This window comes from Harpegnathos saltator, unplaced genomic scaffold (genome assembly GCF_003227715.2).
Source record: "Harpegnathos saltator strain DR-91 unplaced genomic scaffold, Hsal_v8.6 scaffold115, whole genome shotgun sequence".
Taxonomy (NCBI): domain Eukaryota; kingdom Metazoa; phylum Arthropoda; class Insecta; order Hymenoptera; family Formicidae; genus Harpegnathos; species Harpegnathos saltator.
This window is the reverse complement of record NW_020229890.1, coordinates 1,421,491-1,444,828: the sequence shown is the minus strand read 5'-3', so window position 1 is coordinate 1,444,828 and position 23,338 is coordinate 1,421,491. Positions and strand designations below refer to the sequence as shown.

The 23,338-nt window shown below is 40.8% G+C and overlaps 3 protein-coding genes and 2 long non-coding RNA genes across 5 annotated transcripts; 2 read left to right on the top strand and 3 right to left on the bottom strand.

The window, feature by feature from the left end:
- Positions 1-2,940: 2,940 nt before the first annotated feature.
- On the top strand, positions 2,941-11,613 carry LOC105188516 (lethal (2) essential for life). Its single transcript, XM_011150030.3, has 3 exons — positions 2,941-3,196; positions 9,900-10,121; positions 11,402-11,613. The coding sequence occupies exons 1-3, from the start codon at positions 2,945-2,947 to the stop codon at positions 11,522-11,524; spliced, it is 597 nt and encodes a 198-aa protein (XP_011148332.2). The 5' UTR covers positions 2,941-2,944; the 3' UTR covers positions 11,525-11,613.
- Positions 8,691-10,117, bottom strand: LOC112589549 (uncharacterized). Its single transcript, XR_003113625.1, has 2 exons — positions 9,928-10,117; positions 8,691-9,840 (listed from the first exon to the last, which is right to left on the bottom strand). It is a non-coding gene; the product is annotated as an uncharacterized LOC112589549 (long non-coding RNA).
- Positions 10,313-12,382, bottom strand: LOC105188517 (uncharacterized). Its single transcript, XR_850198.3, has 3 exons — positions 12,201-12,382; positions 11,211-11,329; positions 10,313-10,490 (listed from the first exon to the last, which is right to left on the bottom strand). It is a non-coding gene; the product is annotated as an uncharacterized LOC105188517 (long non-coding RNA).
- A 5,767-nt stretch (positions 12,383-18,149) lies between these two features.
- On the bottom strand, positions 18,150-20,389 carry LOC105188513 (aquaporin AQPAe.a). The gene is made up of 5 exons (XM_011150027.3): positions 19,811-20,389; positions 19,380-19,523; positions 19,067-19,300; positions 18,703-18,783; positions 18,150-18,419 (listed from the first exon to the last, which is right to left on the bottom strand). The coding sequence occupies exons 1-5, from the start codon at positions 20,060-20,062 to the stop codon at positions 18,276-18,278; spliced, it is 855 nt and encodes a 284-aa protein (XP_011148329.1). The 5' UTR covers positions 20,063-20,389; the 3' UTR covers positions 18,150-18,275.
- A 2-nt stretch (positions 20,390-20,391) lies between these two features.
- LOC105188567 (odorant receptor 13a-like) lies at positions 20,392-22,490 on the top strand. The gene is made up of 5 exons (XM_011150090.3): positions 20,392-21,485; positions 21,725-21,824; positions 21,902-22,012; positions 22,142-22,297; positions 22,379-22,490. The coding sequence occupies exons 1-5, from the start codon at positions 20,689-20,691 to the stop codon at positions 22,430-22,432; spliced, it is 1,218 nt and encodes a 405-aa protein (XP_011148392.1). The 5' UTR covers positions 20,392-20,688; the 3' UTR covers positions 22,433-22,490.
- The last annotated feature ends 848 nt before the right edge of the window (positions 22,491-23,338 follow it).

Below are 23,338 nucleotides of genomic sequence, written 5' to 3'. Positions count from 1 at the left end.
GAGAGAATTTTATCGTGAGTCGTGCGTGAGACGTGTGATGTAACTTCGCTATATTACTGTTTCCGGTAAAGTCGCGAACCGTCGTTCTTCAGATGCGTATGATGCACAATACATAACCACGAAAAGGGGGGCGGGAGTCGCGTGTGACTTTAAACTAGTAACTTAACTAGTAACTTAAACTAGTAGTAAAGATTTTAAACCAGTGGCGTTGAGTTATTTTATATTGTTGTGCCGGAACGCTCGATTGGTCTATACTTGTCCCCGATGATGATCAAGCCAAAAGATTGAATTTTCGCTTAACCCTCTACGGTAATTTTATACCTACGGAAATATGTTACGCGTATGGACTAGTCTTGCGACTGCTGAGACGTTAATCGAACTCTCACTGTCTTACAACTTACGACTATAACTTGTGCATTATTGAGTTTGGTTTCCGCCGAGTATTTACCATGAGGATGAGGGGAACGGTCTTTGACGCTATCTCTACTGATCTTTTCGGTCGATATTTTCTTTTGTGCTAACAGGCGTTGTACCTGTAGATTCAGTAAAATAGTATCGCTCTTGTCTACTAATAACAACGTTTATTTATCCTGATGATGTCCGTTTAAATTCGTTCACACGCGAGGACTGTTCGGTCGCGAATCGATAGTAAGCCTTTAGCCTTTTGCTCCCCATCGGCCAATTTCACCATCTCCGATTAATTTAATCGGCCGATTGTTTCATCGTAACTGACCAATCGCATTTGCCATTGGACAGGATTGATCGATCACGGTTGACACTTAATCGACCAATTAATCGAAAATGGCGCAATTGGCCCTAAGTCCCTTGATTTCTGACAGAAAGTATTTCCCACGCTGCCTTAATAGTTGGAATTTAGTAAGCTCGCTTAAAGCTTAAAGGCTGCGACTGCAGGCAGCAGTGGTAAATTTTCGGCTACACCCATTGTGGATTGGAACCAAGTTCGAGAGGAATTACCTTGCGTTGAGCGCACGACGTTTCGCATGTTTGACATGTTTAATGAGGGGTGGAGTTACTACTGATGTGTGGAACAAGCACATAATCGCGTGTCGGTAGACGCGCTCTTACGTTGCCCTAAAAAACTATCACTGAATGGTGCAGGCGAAGAAACTAATAATTAGATAATGCCACATACGCTCGAGGAAACGCTTCAAACATGTCAAACAGGAGTCTCTTATTGTACCCTTTTATAATTAATAAATGCGTAATTTATCTAGCCAATGACCTACTAAATCCTCATCCATTCCGGAATGGAGATGGAGTCTTTCGCGTTATCGTTTTCATGCATGATGCATGTATGCGTTAACAGTTTCCAAGTATCAATAGAGTATCTCTCTGAGAGATTAATTAATCCGTTATATACGATACAGGGATTTCGACCAAATGTATAATAACTGTACACACGAACTAACGAGTTAATTGCCTTAGTGCAAACTTATAAGACTTGCTTACAGCTTATAGGACTTATAATCAATATTTGTAACCTAGTTCTGTGTTTCTGATATTTTCCAAATTGTCGCTCATTCACGCCCTATTTCACGCCCAGGACGTCTATACTTTATCCTTTCTTCCGCATACTCTTTGTGAGATAGTGTTTCCAATTTTCTTTTCTTTTTATATCAAGAAGGTTCTAATGCTTAACAAAATAATAGGTAAACCTATTATATGTACACAGTGTGTATGTACGAATGTTAATCAACCCAACCAAGCGTAACAAATATTCCATTAATCTCTTTATCGTACTATTTCCAAATATTATCCGTATTATTTAATTCTAAGCTTAATTATAACCTTTTATAATTAGATATTATACTTTTGTATTCGCAAGCATATATAGAATCTCATGATACGAAATATTTCTTCTAATTCCACATATCTGTATGTAAGAAAAATCCTCCTTATAAAAAATGAATATTTCAATTAATTTCAATGTGTAATTTCACATCAATTTACCGTCAAGAGAGAGTTTAATAGAAATCTCAAATAGATCTTTCGGAAAAACGGAATATTTGCCAAATTAGCAATATATGAATGACCAATGTAGCAAAATTGCACATGTGACAATTTAGCGTCAAACTTGAAAGAACCGTTTACAATTTTCTAAGAAGTTTTTATATTTCAAGAGATACATTAAATTTATTAATAATTCAATTTTTTGATAAATATATAATACACATTTGCAGAGAGAGAACACTGTGCTGTATGGTTTACGTGCAATTATATAAGTTAATTTGGTTCGTATTTGTTTAGACTGCCTAGATTTGAGCACAAAGATTGCTGCAACCGTTTCCGATCGACAAGATCGTGAATGTATGTCGAAGTCGCAGATTAATGTACAATGATTAACATATAAGTAAGAGTCATATCTATCGTATTACTTACATTTACCTTAATCAAAGTACATTGACTTGCGCCCGTCGGAAACTGTTATGTCAGTTTTGTACTCAGGTTTTTTTATTTCGATGTAAATAGTGTTACCAATACGCAAATATTCCGTGTTGTTGCCAAATTTAATACAAATTGTAGAGTAAAATATTCCTAACACACATATTAATCAAAACCGTGATAATCTAACAATTAAAAATGTCTAATATATGTGCGTTTCAAATTCTATTCCCACTTCTAATTAATCTAATTATTTAGCAGATACAATAGTAAATAGTACCATTTTTCTTACTGTTTGTACAATTACGTGTAATAAAATTTTTGAAGCTCTTATTTTGTCACTTTTAAAATATTTGATAACTTATGAACTAAAAGACGATTACGTATAACGATATTTATAAATCCCATTTCATTGATATTGTTGCGAAATTATTTTTGGACCATTTTAAGCGATATTAGTAATAAAATTAGAACCTTCTTTAATTGAGAAAAAGTGTGTCGAACGATGTGTCGTGGTGATAACGCGTGCTTTGATTTGCAGATGTCGATCGTGCCGCTTGTTTTTCGCGATTGGTGGGAGGACTTTGATCGTCCCGTCTCACGACTGGTGGATCAACACTTCGGCACCGGTCTCCACCGTGACGACCTGATATCAGGTTTCACCGGCCTTGGTCTCAATCGACCTTCTCTGCGCTCGATTTTGGGGAACACGTACTACCGACCGTGGAGGCATATAACACGTCAGAATTCGAGTGGATCTAGCACGGTCCAGTTGGACAAAGAGAATTTCCAGGTTGGTACCTGTAGCAATTTCGCGTTCGGCGACCGAAACGGAGCGGTTTGATGGGTCGAAAATCGATATTTGCATACAATCTTGCGCTGCTTTCTGCTGATCTTTATGGGTTTGAATTTGGACCTAAAGCGATGGTCTCGCCAGCAAAACAATTTTTGATCTGAGTTTTTCTATCACCCCATCTCTGCGGATCTTGCAAGTAGAATGTAATTTTTAGTCCACGTTCTCTATTGTTTTATACCGAATGTCTAGTTTTGATCCAGTTTATTCAATATAGGTATCTGTGATCGAAATCTTTCAATAGATTCTCTAGAAAATCTTTTAATATTTTATTTGCTTTTAATATAATTTTGGTTTTGTTCGCGAGTGATTTATTTTATCAAAATTGCCAGTAATTTATGTCCAAGTTTTTTATTTATCAACATCCAAGTTTTTTTACTAATCAACATCTTAATCGTGTATTTTATTTCGATATGTGGTTTTATTCCGGAAAGTGTCGCGAAAACTGTTTTTCTCCTACAATATTTAATTTAGTGTTTCTTATTTTGCTCGTTGCTTGTTCCATTCGCATAAGTATTATTAGAAATTTTACTCGGTTTATTGTGTGCACCGCGCGCGCTGCGAAATACGATAGCGCAAATATTGCAATATTTAGCTCATAAAACGCATCATACTCCACTCGCGATCATGCTCCATTCATATTACGTGACGTTACTGACATGATTTTCTAGAACTTTGTCACTAAGCGATTAACGGCTTCGTCTTCTCATATTCGTGGTGAAACACGAAAGATGATCTCAAATTATAAGATTTGCATTGGAAGATGATTTTAATTCTTCCGATACTTTGTGTACTGTCACTGTTCAGTCGTTTTAATACCCATGTTTTTTCTGTTTTATTTTAGAGCAAAGGCGCCTATATACTGACATAGGTCTCATAAAGTGACATTTCTATTACTCGAAAATAATATCAAATCATCTCGCACTCTTGCATAGATTTCTAAAGCGGTTTCATTTTGATCATGCATTTTTGTTACTTCTTTCACCGTGTGGTTTGACAGATTCGGTTTCATTCGGATGCATTTCAAAATGACGTATCGTATTATTGGATTTTGAGTCCTTTATAAATAACAAACCGAAAAGGACGAGTAAGAGTTCTCAATTTTACTTTGATAAATTTTTTCGATAAATTAACGATCGATTATATTTCCACACTTTTGTCACATATTCTGTACTTTTTAGTAGATATATCAATTTTGGACTCCAACTCTCACAATCACTTTTCGCTTATCATTTCTAGCACATATTTAAAAGCTTAAAGTTAATTTAAAAGCTAGAGTTAGTATATCATAGAGATAATAATGTATCATAGAAATATAGTGAATAATATAGATATAATGAATAATAATACAAGTTCCCGATACATGTATATTATAAATTTATATTTTGCATTTTCAATTAAGAGATAGAGTCCAAAAATAAAAAAAATATGTCGATATTGGTGCCTTTCCTCTACTTGTGCTTAGGTTTGTCGATTTGAAGAGCTTATTAAACACGTAGTAATATACTTTGATGAAAATCAACGTAATTTGCAATGCCTATACCTCGTGTATTTTGTCCTGTATATTCAAGTGGTACTATGCTCGACTTTGGTCGGTTCTTTCTTCGTAAAGTCGCTAACGATACGTTGCTCTTTCAGGAAAGTATTGAAAATATATTTGAAGATATATTGTACAGGGCGGAAGTACTGCTGTAACGGTCCAATTCCATCTTCCGCAGGATTCTGCAGCGAAAGAGAGCTGGCAGAATCCTGCGGAAGAGGAGAATTGGCCGGAAATTATTTACAACTAATAAAACCTCGAGAATTTAATGTTTTTCCCTTATACGCGACAATAATTCAATAATCAATAATTAAAGCCAAAAATATAAATGTAATCACTTTCCGATTGATTGATTTGCAATTCGAATCTCACCTCGTTAATTTCGCCTCGAAAATGCCGCTATTCTAAATTCCTGTATTCGGTTTTCGTAATTCGCCTTTCTTCTCACAGGTTTTCAACGATAAATTCGGAAAGAATTCTTTAACGTGTGTAATGCCTATGTGTTAAATGTTGAGAATTTTTCGATGCTTACATGTAGAATCCCAAGAGAAATGTGCCGGATGAGGGGAAAAATATTCGAGAGATTTTCCTGATCAAACGTACGCTTAGTTCAATTTCAAGAATGTGAAAAGTATAAGCGCGATCAAGTTACGCGTGTTAAATTTATGTTATGGACGATATTATGCGATCAAGTTAGTTTTATTTACGTAGGACGTACGATGTTTACGTTCTGTACAGAAATTTTATTCCTTCAACGTGGCATTACCGTAAAACCGCCTACGGCCGTCCCGTAACTTTCCCGAATAACGAAAGTTACGCGATGGCCGCGGCGGTTCTAACGCGACCGTTCGTTGAGGAACGCAGACTACTTTTATAAATCAGCGGCTCGTGTGTGGTGATCATAGATCAATTATCCACCCATACATCAATTATCTTACGTAGCAGTTATTCTCTAAAACAGTACAGATTGAGTCGAAAATCGGAAATCAATCAAATATACGTGATTGGGAGTGTCGCGAAGAAATTAAATCGTTCGAAACGATCGAAATAATTTGTAAGAAGCACTCCCTCGATTCTCCGAAGGATTTCACGAGAGGGAAAGATTTGGCTACATTTTCTTATCGTTTCGTCAGAATATTACGTTCGTTTAAACTGGATAAAACGCCCCCGGGTACACTTCTCAATCCTTAGATTGTTCACAGCTATCCACTACGAATCTACAGTAACTTAGTAACTCGACAGTAATATCGATCGTTAATTTACATTAAGTATCGCAAATAACACCTAAAACACCAGTTTTGGCTCGCGAATGTACACACACTATGACTACACGTTTTCACCTGCCGTGCGAGCGTGTCGTGACACGCCTAAAATTATGAATTCGTGTGAACTTCATCGGCCCGTTATTAATCGTTTTACATTTATCCTTTTTCTCACGTGGAAGTTCAATGATACAACGGAGCGATCGAGATACAGGTGGTCACGTGTGGCACAACTTAATTACGGCTTAAAGCAACGATCTTCTGGAATATGATTTGCCTAGGCGGAATATAAAGAATTCGCCTGAACGCTCCTAAATTCATGAATTTGAACGGTCGACTGATTTCTTAAAGTCGATATCCTGGTTCGCCTGACGGTCCAAAATGCGTTACTTTAAAACGGTTATTAATCGCGTTACATTTATCTCTTTTTTCACATGGAAGTTCGATGATATAACAGAGCGATCGAGATACAAGTGGTCACAGGTGGCAAAACTCAATCACGGTCTAAAACGACAATCTCCTTGAATGTAATTACCTAGGCCTAGGCAAAATACAAAGAACTTGCCCGAACGTTCCTAAATTCATGAATTCGTACGGTCAACTGGTTTTTTAAAGTTGGTTCGCCGGACAACCTTGAAAATTTATGACTTTAAAATCGTCGTCTTGTTATGACTACCATATTTTGCCTCCTGCCAGAAAGATTCAATGATGCAACAGCGAGCGGATTGTGATCGGTTACGCGTGATACAACTTAGACTGAGACTTAAACTGACGATCTCTTTAGTGGTCTTTTGCTCTTTTTGGTGTTTACAGTTCGAGCGCGATTTATATCGGACACAAAACGAATTTTGTATCAAATACAAAAAGCCTCGGGTAATATCCTACGAAAAATGTATGATATACAATAAGTGTATAGATACTTCTTTTCTTCGTTATTTTCTACCGAAAAACGAGTAGCGGCGAATCGTAGTCAGATTTCGAAATCTAGAAAAGTCGTGGGAGATAAGTGACGGAGGAGTGACGGGGGAGTGAAGGGAAACGACGAAAAGGCGCATTCGTAAGAGGGATAATAAAGAAGGAGGGTAGAGGAAACGGGAACGGGAGGAGGAGGAGGGGGAGGAGGAGGAGGAGGAGAGGGGAGGGGAGGAAAAAGAAGAGAAAGAGGAAGGGCGGAGAGGAAGGATCAAGGGAAAGTTCGAAAGAGGAAAGAAGAATACGTCGCAAACGAAGACTCTTAGTCTAAAGGGAGAGAACGGGAGGGTGGGAACGAACGTTACTCTCTGATGGAGCGAATCAGTCGCACGACCATTACAATGAAATAAAACGAAAAGAAAAAGACGAAGGAGAAACAGAGAGGAAACAAATAGTGGACGAAGTTGGGGGGAATCGAACGCGGATGATCGGAAAATCTCAATGTTCGTTAAGGGTGTCTAAAGGGACGAACGAAAAATTCGGAACACCTGAAGGCCCGGAAGTCGATGGCTGCAATTGCTGCAGCTGCCGCTGTCTTCTGCCGCTGACATGCGCGTCGCACATCATACACCGCACACCTCAATCGTGATTCTAAAATCATTCGCGAGCGCGCACACGCGGACGTCAAGACGACCCGAAGGAAACGGCAGCCCTTTTTCGTTTCGACGCATGGGTGGGTGGATGGTGGTGAAACGAGTGTGTTCTCGGGACTATTTTCGCTCGACTCGCGAGTGAGGTATCTCGTACACCCCCTCTCTCCGCGACAGAGGGAGGGAGGGCGCGCGAATGAATTGGAACGGAGAGACGACTTTTCCTTTTTCCGGACGCGTGCTATTTTTTATTCTTTTTTCGTTTTTCGTTTCTTTTGTGTCTGTTTTTTTCTTACATGTATATTTTTTTCTCCGAGTGACGCCGTTATCCTTCTCGTTTGCCGAAATGCTCTACGAAAGGTTCGCGTATCAAAAAGGGAACGATCGCGCTGTGCGATCTGCGGGGAGTCGGTCACACGCTATTTTTCCTCAGAATCTCTATGAAATCACAGTTTTTACCACAGTTCTCGTTTTACCTCCCCTCCTCCAACCGTTTCTCTCTTCTTTTTTTTGTATTTTTTATGTTCGTTTTTATGTACTTTACCTCTTTTTTGGTTATTTTCGTTCCTCTCTCTTTCCGCGATATTTTTTTCCTCGCGCAATCGTGCGCACAGTTCGCCTGTCGCAGGGTCTAATGTGAAACTCTCTGCTCCGCTGTATCTCCGTCTACGATCTCCATTAAGAGTCGCACGCGAGAAAGCGCGCGCGCAGCAGCCACGGAATAAAATATGCAACCGAAAGAGTGGATGTATATGTATATATGCTATCGTGTCGAGCTTAATCAGTCTTGTTCGATGAAAGAACCGAGACGAGCAGCCGTCAGCGCGCCCCCCTCTCGAAGGGGGCGCCGCTCACGCAAACGGGCCTCAAGCCCCGGTCCTGCCGGCTATAATCTCTATACAAAAATAAATGCTTTTTGAAACCATCAACGATAGAATCGTACAAAATGTGACTCCTTTGTCCCTTACACAGAAGTTCCTTTTTGTCTCTTTATATGTACAAACTATGTCGCTCTGCGCGCAGCACTCGAGTCGACTGTTTACAGACCGATCTTTCATCAATTTTTCTCCTCCCCTTCTCTGTTTTGGCTTCTGCTCCTCTACTCTCCGTCTGACGCTATTTTCCAAATGCACAGCGAATCATCCTCCACTATTCTCTTCGCGCTCGCGCTCACCGAGCTCCAGAATCACGCGGAAAGACTCGGCTCGCCTACCCTACCGTCGATCGTTGAAGCTTCCTCGTTCTACACGAAAGTCTAAACCATTTTCTGTTTCGGTCTTTTTTTATTGTTTTTTGGTAAATTACTTTTTGTTATTGATCGTTTTCTGTTTCTTTTTTGCACTTTTGTTAAAGTGAGCCGCTGGCCGCGAAAAGGCGATCGGCCACCGCAGTCGCGACCGATCGCTCCCGTCACGACCGTGCGCGATCACCGATAAAAAAGATCACCTACTTGTATGTATGCTCGTTTTTTTTGGTCGTCAAAAAAAAAGGAACAGTCTCACACAAGTAGGTGGGCCCGGCAACTACATCTTCCCGGTTTGCTTTTGTACCATAACGCGATGATCTAAGAGACGCGGACGGGAGATTACATGAAAGAAAAAGTGACGGAAGTCGTAATGAAAAGAGAACGTCTGTTCCGGATGCGCTAGCAGACGCTCGACGGATCTACTGCGTTGGCCGAATTGTCATTTTCCTCCTTCGTCGTGGAAACTCCAACTACCGTGGTCTGATCGGGACCGGTCCCGGCGGTTCCCTAACGCGGAAACTTGGAAGAACGAGTGTAAACCAGGCGCGCGAGGCGCTCCAGATGGTCAGCCGGAATGATTGTGCGTAAAGTAGCTCTCTGCGTTTCGGTACAGTATACGCGCTACGAAACCGCGTTCGTGATCCCCTTCCACAGAAGAATTTGGTTAGCCGGTAAAACGGGAGAACCAAGGGAAAGAAACGCGAGAAACGTTGACGCGCAATGCGAGAGAAAATAAAGAGAAGGGCGTTATCGCTCAATTTCGACGATCATCCTCGGAAAGCAAGCTCGCTCTGAAGCGATCGATACTTAACTTTTGGTCTACGGGCGGCGCATGGTCGGACGATGGTCGGTGTGTCTCTGTGTGTGCATGCGCTTCGCTGTACTAATCCATGCTCCCTTGACAGTGAAAGAGTGAGAGAGAGAGAGAGAACGCAAAATTTCGGTCCTCCGAAGACGTTCGTGGAAAGAGGATCCTGAACAGACTAATACGTGTATTCCCGGGGCCTCCGCGGGGCCGCGCTCTGATCCGCAGGTGATACTAGACGTGCAACAATTCTCACCGGATGAGATCACGGTGAAGACGGCCGACAACCACGTTATTATCGAGGCCAAACACGAGGAGAAGCAAGACGAGCACGGCTACGTCAGCAGACACTTCGTACGCAGATACGTCCTGCCCCCATCTCACGACCTCGTCAACGTCACCTCGACCCTCTCCTCGGATGGTATACTAACTATTACGGCACCCAAAAAGGTACGCTCGACGGAGCCGAGACCATTAACATTAACATCCGTCCTGCTCTTTCATTCGCGGCGACCGCGAACGAACGAGAGCTTCTCTATCTCTTCCTCTCCCTCCCCTCTCCTCTCCTCTCCTCCTCCTCCCCTCCTCCTCCTTCTCCTCCCCCTCCTCCTCCTCCTCCTCCTCCTTCTCCCCTCTCTCTCCTCCACTCTCACTCTCCCTCTCGTCTTTGTTAGCTGGTACGGCTTACGTTACATGTTTGATTTTTTTGCCTTTCAATTCCAACGTTCCCAATGCCGTGAGAGCCTCAGTGTGCGGTATTAGAAGAGGGCAGAGACGGTGCCGACGGTTTCACAGATCAAACTACGAATCTGCACTAGACTACAAAACAGAACGAATGTATCGTTAACGTTCGAAATTCAGCAGCGAACGCAGCGTGTTTGCTGCGGACGAGGCACATTCGCGATTTGTGTTGCGATCAGTGTGCGTCGATTTTAAATCTGAAGCTCTTGAAACTCGGCGATAGATTGTATGCGACTGCGAATGAACGACGCGAGGACACGCACGTCAAAAGGCGAGCGTTCCCGGCGAGAATTACCGGTCCTCAAATTTGGAAGCAATCGCACTTTTTCAGTGAGTTTCAAAGATCAGATTATTAAAATCGATGACACTGCTGCTGACAATCGAGTGTCCCTCATCAAAAATTACATTCTTATCGTTGTTTCTCTTATTTCTGTCGCTTTTGTTTCGTGACTCAAACGACGTTGAATGACGTCTGTTTAACATGTGTGTACAAGGTAAATTTGATTGCGAGTAAATTCGAACATGGAAAATCAAGTCTAATTACATCTAAATTTTTATCGCAAATTTCATTCGCTTTTTGCTTTCACATTGACGAGATGAAAGTTGGATTCATCTTATCTTATTTAAAAAAAAAGCTCTTCACCTTCGGCATTATTTATGTAGCCGCGTCGTTTGTCATTCATGCTGTCGCGCGTATCGATTTAACCGTCGTATTTTTAATCTTTCTACAGTGTCATTCATGTAAATGTAGTCCTTTGAACTTAATATACTATCTTGTCTAGAGCTTATTACACTTACCTATATCTCGAAGTTCTCTTCTCATATTTGTGTGTTCGAAGTGTGAAGGAATTTCAAGTTCTAATCACGCCTGTTATCGTCGCGTACGGATTGTCCAAGCACCGACCCCGTAGGGTGCACTAAAAACACAAACACATATACTAATAATTTGCTTATCATATAATCTCTAATGATAGTTCGTTCGTTTTCAGAACGTGACGTCGGTTGGCACGGAAAGAGTCATCAGTGTTGTTCAAACAGGAGTGCCAGCTGCTAAGCCGGTTCCCGTGGAAACAACTACTGCGACTACTACCACCACCACTACCTCCGAATAAAGAAGTTATCGTTAGAGAGACTCTCATTCCTTTATTGTTTCTCATTCTACCGTTGATCGTATATCGAGGCAATTTTGTAAGATGATGTAATTTTGTCATGTTTAGAAGCAACGTTTCTCTAATATTTATCGTAAAAGTATAATGTTTTAAAAAATAATTTTTTTTAATACGTTGTACAATTGTATCTTATCATTTGATACTGTGTTCAATAATGAATATATAAAACAAATGTATGATACTGCTGTCTCTTCATATAATCACGAAAAGTGGAAGTATAATCACAAATCCTATAATTGCGCAAAGATAATCAGCTCGGTGGCAACAAAACAATAGCAAAAACACGATCACTCGGAAAACAAGAGATCGAGAGATTGGCGCAATACCAAAATGGCGTCTATACATCCCCTTCGATACCCCTTACGAGCTAACGTTATATTACAACAAGCTATTGGTTTCCAACATCCTGCTCTAAATCCTCATGACTAGGGTGTGAAGGTCACCATCAGTTTCCGCACCCCATTCATGGTGAGTAACAACAGCGGAGGTCAAGCGTCATCTTCGTCCACAAAATATCGCAATAACACCGATATTAATCGTTAACAATTCACAGGAGCCAAGTCGTAAGTTCTTCAAGTGGAATAATAAGTAAATGAAAACCCGGTTAGGGTATACCTACGGTAAACTGTCGCGCTCCGCACCGGTGCCCGCTCGCCTACATTTTCCCGTCGTGCAGGCAGTCTCGATGACCACAAAACAAGAAGTCAAAGTGTATTACACTGGTGATGGGGTGAGGGGGTCTTCGGGTGTTCGCTGCGTCCGAACTGAACGAGGGTTTGTTTACGAATGCGCCGAGACTGGCCGGCCGGCCGCCTTATATAGAGGTCGCCCAACGTCGCAGCGCCGAAGCTTCCAGAGCTCGTGGCGCGGCGACATTAATGCGCATTTACGTGGGACCGATTGTTTTGGGTCGTTGCCGGGCCCGATCGGCTCGGCCGACATGATATTCGAAATCTCTGTGACGAGATCCATCAGCTGGCACCGTCGTTCAGACATTTTTTGCACCGCATAACCAAGAAATCAACAAATGCCGAGTATTGATCGGCCCAGCCACCGGGCGACGAGATTTCTGGCACGTTCGCTTGGCCAGACCCCACCATGCCGCCATCGACCTACACAGCAAACGTACCGTCCTCCGCCGCCGCTTCCGCCGTCACCGCCGCCACCGCCGCTACCGCCATCGTTACCGCCGCCGCCGCCTCCCTGCCACCTTGGCGTTAGCACGGTTAACCGGTGTGTGATATAATACTACCTGTGTAACGTAGCGTAACCTTCCTGTTGAACAATCTCATACGGCTGTGTATGGGTTTGTTTTGCACCTCTCGTAGGAGGAAACAGCGAGAACCGGATCAGAAAGCGATCATCTTGGAGCCATGCTAATCCCGCAGTCGCGCGTAGTAGTCTTCCTCTCTCGTGTAGGTGTGACCTCTGAAATGACTTTCGTTGATTCCGTTCCGCTCTTATGACCGTTTCCATGGAGAACATTTAGCCATGTCCGAGGTGTTTGATAAATTTTCTTCACTAATATATTTCATAAAATTTCTCCACTGGGAGACACCGCACAAAAATGCGTAACGGAATTTGCGCTCGCAATAATGGGGAGTTTTTTCGCCATCGCTACGAAGGAGGCCGGAATTTGTTAGTGGGCAAGACACACACGAAGTACACTTTGTAGAGACGATATCGACGAGGGGGGAGCTAATGTCGTGATCCAACGTTGCGAAATCGCGCGTGTGCGCGCCACGTCGAAACGTTGAAACGCAGTTTCTCCGGACGGGGAGTTTGCGGCGGGATATCCGTACTGCGCAGCCAAGCCCGAGTGACCTTCTGCCCGGCTGGTGAAGTTTTTTATCAGCTCTTGAGGCGAATGACAGCTATTTTTAAGAAATTTTCAGGCGCGGTCGAGGTTGGGCAGCTACGTGTGACGCAATGTGTTTGCAAACACACACGAGTGCCGAGTTGACTCGCTATGCGGCAAGACGTGGGACCCGGCGATAGCACGAGAATGTGCAATTTCCATGCTAATGCGACTTCGTCGTCAACAATTGCAGACGCATATTGCGACGCTACCGTACGTCCATGTAAACTTCGAAGTGGCGAACACTGACCGCGAAGCTTTAATTGGAGAGATGCGTGCACCTGAACCGAATAACAAGAGAGCGAGAGATAGTAGGAGAAGGAAAGGAGAAAAATTAATCTTCGCGTTCGCACATCGAAGACCGTAACGGCCTCGATGTACAGCCATCAAGCTGTAACAAGCGAAGTATCCGATGCATAATATAACGGAGATACACAACCAGGTTGCATAACATTACGTTCGTTCCTCTTTGGTGTATCATATACCGCTCTATCGATTTCCTTTTCATATTGCTCGTTAGCTCAACCCGGCGTATCTCAGCTACAAAGGCCGCTCTGCTTAAGCAGACGCAATTAATGCAATTTTATTCAGGAGGTATAAGGGTCGCGCGCGTCAGATACTTATCTCTCCCTACGAGATCGCCTTTTTGTAGGCCGCTAACAACGGAACGGCGGATTAAGCTCGACAGAAGGGTGAAGGAACTACTTGTATACTTCATAGAAATATATACACAATGTGCCGTGCGATACCTCGTTACATTCAGGTGTCATTCAGAACGGCGTAATGAAATGCGAAGGTAGAGACGGTTACCAACTTTGTTGCATTAAATGGGAACAGCATGATGATCTGTGGGAACTTTCTCAACGATGTCTCTCTCTCTCTCTCTCTCTCTCTCTCTCTCTCTCTCTCTCTCTCTCTCTCTTCAATCATCTCGACTAGGCGATTTTGTTGCAACGAAGATTTGCCATTGGACCAGCTTGCAAGGATAGACTGCGATTAATAAATTTCCTCTCCTTCTTTCTCTCTCCCTCTTCATCGATATATTTTATTCCAATCCTCACCTGTGTAAACCTGTGTAAACATATTAATGAACGATTGATGAGCGTCGTGTTTCCAGACGACATACACCGCGAAAATTATGATTTAAACTCATTGTTTATGGAACATATCGCTTTTGTGGATAAATTTCAGTTACGCGATATGAATGTGCGACGTATCTTTGCGCGGTTTCACATCCTGATTGTGCGGTCGTGTAAATAGCGATAAAGAATTACGTGAGATTCAGGGATATTATCTTTAGTGAGATTAATAAATGTGTATATTTATCTAATATACACGTTCTCCGCATATTTCGAAATATTATATTTCGAATTGTGATCACGCTGATGGTATTAATTTTATCTTACATCTCTGCGGTTCATAATAATTCTTCTTTATCATCTTTCTTCTTTCTCATTCTTCTTTATCATAATAAATCTTCTTCTTTAGATAAATTGATACCCTGCGAAATAATTGCGACAATTGTAACGAGCAAATTCAGCAAATCGTTATAAACGTTGGCATCGCAGTTTAAGCGCTTTCATCGTGTTTCAGAGCATTCGAGGTACAGCTACAGCAGCAGCTAATCGATAGATGCGCGAAGCGAGTTATAGATGTAATGCATAGGAAGTGCGCGAGTGTTTGTTGTTTCCAAGCAACAAAATAAACGCATCTCGTCGCTCGTCGTTCGTTTCATTGCTTTGTTCTTCTCCACGTTCGTGCCTGAGAATAACCGAGGATCATTAACTGATTAAAAAACGTCTCTATGAGTGTTATAAGAGGAAAATATATGCAACGTCGCAATCCTTGCGATCGATGTTAAGATCTTCACGCAAATAACTTTCCTATGCCATAATAAAAATATGAACGCAAGTTTTTTCCCTTAATACACGACATGCTGGCGGCGGGATAAAGTATACCCACGTATAGTCATAGCCTCTCCTTCATATACCCAGACCGTATTAAGTTTGGAAAGTTATTTATACTTCGCCGGAGCCGGGAGAATATTCTCGTGTAACAGCAAGCAGTTATTATGCAACAGGAACTAAAATTGCTGTTCTTCCTAATCGAACCGCAGTGAGGTGCATTTGGCGAAAAAGAAGAGGAGGAAGAAGAAGAAGAAAAAAAAGAAAGTACTGCGTCGCAACATTCTCTCCCCTACGATCACTAAGTAGACATGAGGCCTCTCCTCGCCAAGGTATCGCGGTTACCCTCATCAACTCGCTACATAAATAACGAACTCTCGGCTGCGGCTTCGTGCTCCTCCGAGCACACGATATAACCTGCTCGTACTAATTTTAGTTGCTTCGCCAGTACCGCGCGACCTTGAACTCGACAGTCACGTCGGCCGGGACGATGTTGCAGTCGTACAGGGTTATATGGGCGCAGCCCGTCTCGCGCAAATCTCAAATTCCGGTCGCGGGATCAACCGGTCGACGACAGCAGCCGGTTTGCAACGATCTTGCGACACTTGTGGCATGACAATGCTGCAAGTATCTCCGTGCGGAAGGGCCGCGACACGGATGTGAATATGGCCGGGCGTATCCTCGAAACCTCCGTGAAACGCCCTATTATTGATCGTATCTGTGACCAAGTCCCAGCTGGCAAGAGTGTGTCGCTAGGTGAAGGTTGATGAACCTCGTAGCACGATATTTGCCCGGTCGGTGCATCCGACGCCAGCGAATAAATTGCCGTGCAATTATATGAACTGTAATTAACCGTAAAAGATTATATACTAGAGTTTTTATCGTGCAGGAATGGTTGCTCGTAAAAAATCATCTCATCAAAATTATATCGCTCTAGATAGTTAAATGCGCAATAGTTTGTACATAGCTAAATTCAATGCGCATTTGAGAGCTCCCGCTGAGAGAGAGAGAGAGAGAGAGAGAGAGAGAGAGAGAGAGAGAGAGAGATTTAATTATCGCGCACGTGTCGTCTCTCATCAGTATGCATCGTATAATTTGCATTTCTGAAAAGATGTAATAATTTACATTTCTTTTACATTAATCTTTTTATCCTGCATATATCTATGCAAATAAAATTGAACATCTCTACACTAACAGCAGAAAGAGAATTTCGTAAAGAATAATAATTTATTATTATCAGTTTGTGACACGTGCAAATTTTAAATTTTAACAAACGTGTGCAACTTGTTTATTTATCTTCCTATTTTATTCTGTGTTTGCCTTTGAAGAAAAAGTCAAGTGTCATAGCGAGGAATAAAGTCGTATGTGTGCTCCGAGAAGAAGCAAGCCCACGCTTCGTCCAAGAGTAAGCGGATAAAAATAATACAAGACACAACATGGCAACAAATAAAGCATGGGATCTTCTGATATTCTAGAAGTCTCTAGATTGCCCTTCGACCAAGTATATTAGATCTTACCCACGAAAACGATTTATTTTCGTACTGCGAAGGAAAATGAATGGTGCCTTAAAATACAATAGATATATCTTTGGAAGAATAAACTGAACATGTTAAAAAATTATAAATTTTTATGCATATAGTAAATATAGAACGACGTATTGTAATTTACGTAGCACAAGTATTTTTATTTACCCTTTATTTACAGTCGATTCATTCACTGTTATCCATTGAGCAAATGTATATAACTTTAGCAGGTATTCATTAACTATTTTTTCGATCACACAAGAATCTTCTTATCACTCACTGATCTTAATTGATTGTATCGGTGAATAATTTCTATGATAATTTTAATGATATTTTGTGATCATTAGAAAAATAATAATTGTAATTATTAAAGAAGAATAAATAATAATTTCGATATAAAATAAAAAGAAAAAATTACGTTATTATACATAATCTTGTTAATGTTTTGCAGTTTTTTCAAAAAATTTTTTGTCACACAAACCCATTTAAATATATACATATTAAAATTTAATTACATTTGATATTTGTAAATATTACATGTATGTGTATGAAAAATAAACCTTACAAAGTTAAACATAATAAATTGTACAGTGTAGCAATTTTCCCAAGAAAAAAATATTTTGTTTTGTTTTGTTAATTAGTTATGATATACAAATATTTAGAGATATGCGTTTAATTTGAAAATATCTAAACTAGAACTGAAAGACATGACGTCGGCGATATCATACCTTGTTGAGTTACACCCGCCATCTACAAGTTAAAGTTACTTTAAAGGAGACGTAACCGATAGATGATAACTTAGAGAAAATAGGTAAAATAGATATAATTAATATATATCATATTTTTCATTCATATTTAGTTATTTAGTTATTTAGTTATTCATTGAATTATATCCATCTGTTATATCATATCTACTTAAAAATAAAACTGACTTTAAAGAAATGTCTATATACTGATGTTATTTTGATCAGAATATTTACTTTATACGAAAGTTGTGCAATTTATACGTTCAAATAAAAAATAATGGTGCTGATTTTACAAAATGTACTATAAAATATTATACAAGCTTTATAGAATTCAACTGAAAATTTAAATAATAAGAACATAGATAAGAACAAGATATAATCAAAGATTAGATACCAATATGGTTATTATTATAGTAGACTCGAATAAAATAAGTCCCGAAAATTAAATACTATATTACATCACCTCTTTATTAACGCAGACGTTCTATTTTAATGAGGAACGTTTACGTTTTGATATATAAACATTAGTCTCAAAAAAGAATCATTGACTGTGTCTTATATATTATTGTGCGTGTAATAAATTATGAACTAATAACATGAATAAAAGAAATTGCATTAAATGATTGCATTGAATGATAAATAATAATATAAATGATATTTATGTTACATTCTGTTGTGATAATATGCTAAAGAACTTTTCATCGGTTGAGCAAGTGAGTCCCTTTGTTTAATTTTTTTCTCTGCAAATAGCACTTGATAGACGTACGTTCCAAGCAAAGCTCCCAAGCTGGGACCGAGCCAATAAATCTGAGAAAATAAAAAATCTCAATTTAATAACAATTTATAATTAGCTGATGTTATAAATATGTGTAAATAAATGGAACTTGCTTGAATGGATGAACTTTGTTATGCTTGTTATGTATTATATATGTTATATATTTAATTGAAAGTTATGTTATATATTTAATTGAAAGAAAAAATATAATTAATTATATAACGAATGACATTAATGTATAATAAAGTAAAAAAAAATTGTAAAATAAATTCTCTAAAAGATAAAGATAATAAAGATTTTATTTTCGAAATTTACCCATTGATCTTTCCAAGCATTATTCCAAAAGGCAGGACCGAATGTTCGCGCAGGATTCATACTGCATCCTGTGTAAGGGCTCTGGAACGATAGAAAAAATTTAGTAGACTAGTTTCCTCGATCATATATTTCTTTGCATTAATCTTCGGGCGTATGTCGAATTAATGTAGAATAGCAATTTTCTTGAAACAAAATCATGCTTATGTAAAACCAACGATTTTTGTAAAACATCATTAAAATATGCAAAGAGAACAGTTTTAAACAGTAATAGAAAGTTAAGAATGATTGAAGTTAACGATTGAAGTTAAGAATGAATGTGAATATAGCGAATGTAAAAACTCTGCATTGTCAAGAATAATCTTACCGCTGCGAACGAAATGGCAGCGACCGAGAGGCCAAATCTGAGAGCGGTCGAGTCTGTCGTATGAGCGCACCGTGGATCCCACGTAGCGCAAGCTGCGCAGAGAATGCAACTTGTGCAAAATACCTCGATCAGTACAGCCTGTATGCTGTTAATTCCCGGATGAACGACTGTGACGCAAAGACCGACGGTTGAGTTTAGGTCGCCGTTACTGAACAGCTCTGCCGGTGTTATTGTCTGCGAAATGTATAGCGTTTTATTTTGCACGTCACAGATGCTGATATTAATAGCGATAATGTAAGAAGCGAGTTTGCACTTTTAAAAGTCCGTATCCCACGGTGGCCCCGACGAACTGGCCTAGGATGTAAATTATGGCGGTCGGAATCGTCTTCAGTCCTACGATAATAGCACCGATGGTGACGGCTGGATTGAGGTGAGCTCCGCTTACGTGGCCAAGCATCTGAGAAATTTTATATTGTATGTTTTATTTTATAGATGTATCTTTTTATTTTGATGCAATCCGTAGAAATTTTTAACATGGATTTCCGACACTGCTGACGTCATCAAGCAAGAGTTCTACGGTGAGAGACCAGAAGTCTTAGTAATGCGCGTAAGTTGTCTCATGTGCGTATAGGAAGTCATTATTACTCGGTATTAAAATTGTAATTAATTATTGTTGGAGCGAAAGGTGCGCTTAAATGAATTATGCGTGTGTGTGTGTGGGTATGTGTGTGCTCACCAACGTACCATAATTATGAGATTCACCGTCAGGCCAAAAGTAAGTGCCGTCTGCATTGGTGGGGGTGGTTCGGGTCCCATCGTACCAATGCACCCCATGCACCCAATAAATATGAGGATACCCGTACCAACAATCTCCGCTGCGAACATCGTCATCGTGCCTTCCTGCAAGTCCCATATCGTACCTGCAAACAACGCACCCGCGTATTTCGATGTTTGCTGACGTTTCTGTGACGGAACACTATCACGATTGACTTCCATAGTGATGCGACGAACACGACGTTGATAGCTCTGCTGTGATCGCTTCTGGAATTTAATGATCCGCGCTAATCGCCTTAAATCGCGTCTCACTGCTCCTCGTAATGCGAAAGAATGCGAGAATATCGTCTTATCGATAGATATGTCGAGTGCTCACTTGAGTCACTGCTTGTGCGTGCTGCATTTACTCGGAAGCACGGTAATTTTCCCAGATGTGTCTTTTTATATTAGCATTTCGTATCTGTGACATCACCCATTATCTTCTGAAGCTTGAGAAATGACATTGCAGATATGACGAAATTCAAAAAACGGCATAATTTCTAATTGCGAGAGTTCTCATTGCGCCGAGAATCGTCCTTTAGAAGATCGTTTTCTTGTATTTCCAGTCGACGTGGAAAAGCGAACCCTGGATTGGAAGAGACTAAACCGCCCCCACCACGGCGCATGCGTTCGCCGTTGAAATTGCATGTATTTTTTTCTATTAAAAGTTACGTCGATTGTGGTAGAATACCTATAGAAAATCGCCGTAGACGGACGAACTTTGTATACAGGCGACTGTTCGTATCCACCAGTCGTCGGGATTTTTAGAACGTGGTCGACAAAAAAGACAAAAACAGAAATTCTCGGCGATGTCGACGAGCAACGACAGCACGCTATTTCGGAACATCAATTACAGATCCGACACCGAGTACGTGGTGAAGGTGGCTAAGACCTTGTTGACTCCCATCGGTATTTGGCCGCTTTACCGCGGTGATTCCGCTTCCGACAAGATCAAGACTTACCTCCAGACAGGTGTGATGTTCTGTTTGATGTGCTTTCTGCTTATCCCCCATGTTATATACACTTTCTTCGACGCGGAAGACTTGACCAGATACATGAAGGTCATAGGTGCCCAAGTGTTCAGTCTGCTGGCTATCATTAAGTTTTGGACGATGATCGTTAACAGAGACGGCATCAGGTATTGCTTGCAACAGATGGAGATTCAGTACAGAGACGTGGAGTGCGAGGAAGACCGACTAGTAATGGCGAAAAGCGCCAAGATCGGCAGGCTCTTCACGGTGACCTATCTGGGATTGTCATACGGCGGCGCTTTGCCTTATCATATAATCATGCCGTTGTTGGCGGAGAGAATCGTGAAGGAAGACAACACGACGCAAATACCTTTGCCATATCTGAGCGATTACGTCTTCTTCGTGGTGGAGAAGTCGCCGTTCTACGAGATCATCTTCGTCTCGCAAATATTGATCAGCAGTATCATCCTGTCCACTAACTGCGGCGTTTATAGTTTGATCGCCACCTGTGTGATGCACGGTTGTTGCTTGTTCGAAGTCGTTCGCAGGCAAATCGGAATGGTTCTCAACAATGGGACCGATCATTTGCACGAACAACTCGGGAGGATAATCGAAAATCACATGCGAGCCATTAGGTGAGACGAATTTACAAGTATTTGGTGTAGAGTTGCTTATTTTTTTCTTATCAGGTCGTGTGAAATATGTACTTTATAAGTTGCTACATATTATACTTGACAAACAATATCAGATTGAACAATTGAGGAGAGCATGAGTGTTGCTTCTTGATAGATGAAATACAAGCGATTAGAATGTAAAAAGACAGATTTCACTTTCATGTGTTAATTTTATTTACGCATGATAAAATGCATCATAGATTCGCTGAGATGATTGAGAAATCATTGAACATCGTTTTTTTATGCGAAATGGTTGGGTGCACTATTATTATATGTTTCTTGGAGTTTGGAGTACTCAAGGTATACTTTTCTTCAAAATATTATACCCGCGCAAAATCTCTACTTCAGTTTCATTCATTGGCTCAAGTTTATTTTAGGAATGGGAGGACGGAGAAAACTTAGCTATGGGCACGTATTTTGTCCTAATGACGTCGATGTTCGTAAATGTCTATATTATAACATTCATCGGTGATCGTCTTAAAGAAGAGGTAGAAAGTTTTTAACAGAAATTACAGAAAATTTACAACTTATAATATCATCTTACATATAGCGATATTATAAAACATTAAAATATCATGTTGAATTAATTAGTCAGTCAATATTGATATTTTACGCAGAGCGAGAAGGTAGGAGAATCGTCGTACTTCATCGAGTGGTATAATTTGCCAACAAAAATTGTGACTGATTTAATTTTGGTGATGATAAGATCGAGCCGTCCTTCAACATTAAGCGCCGCGAAAATATTTGATCTCTCTCTCCAAGGATTCTGCGAGGTAGGTATTCTTCGCCGTTACGTTTATCTGAAAAAAAAAATGACAAACAAAATTCGCTGTATGCACTGCAAACGTTTACAGGTCTGCAAAACGTCAGCGGCATATTTCAATTTTATACGAGCGATGACAACATGATTCACGAATATCGTCGTACAAAGCATCGACTAACATGTACATGATAGGTCATATTGTTACCGTCATCGCGTACGACACATCTCACTCTGTTTTTGTTCAATTTTATTTCAGCAAAGCTATCACACCATTGCTATTGAACAATAAATCGTACTGCTAACAGTCGTATATGTCACGCAATGTCTTCACCCACGAGAGATTTCCTCTCTACTGATCGACAGAAATTTATTGAAATAATTTTAATGATAATGTAACGCCCCAACTGATTTCTTATACAGCGACGGGCCTGAGTGTACCGCGATCATCACCCCGGCCGCTGAGCGCGGAGCGGTGCGAGGGGGACGGTAGGTGTCACCTACTGAATTTCGCCCGAAATGTGCAGATCGTGTCCAGCTCTGGTCTAGAGTACTGGGAAAAGGTGGAAGGTGTGAGCGATGCGAGCATGGCGTCAACTGCTGAAACCGGTGTTCCCTTCTTCAGGAATGCTTGGCGGATAACCTCGCGACCGTCAGGGAAAGGTGAGACCATGCTGGATGATACTCGCTGAAAGGAGAGGATAACATGTAATATTAGATAATACTAAAATGAAGAGGCTGACCGACGAGAAGCTGGTTAAATAAAGGAAACCAGTTACATCGACCAAGGATTCCTTGGTCGAAAGCTCCAAGGAAGAAGCTTTCTTCGGTTCCTCGCCAAAAGCCGTACCGAAAAGGAGATCGTTTGGAGGAAGAGAGTCCGCTGTGTTCTTGGCGAGCAGATTAAAAGTAGGTACAATTTGGGCACGCCGGGATAGCGAAAGATGATAAAAAGGATCGGCTAAGATCTTTGCTCCCTCCGTGATCTTCAGTACTGCAGCGCGTGCAGCAGGGACCAGCGAACCTTGCAACTCAGGTTGGAGTAAATCCGAAA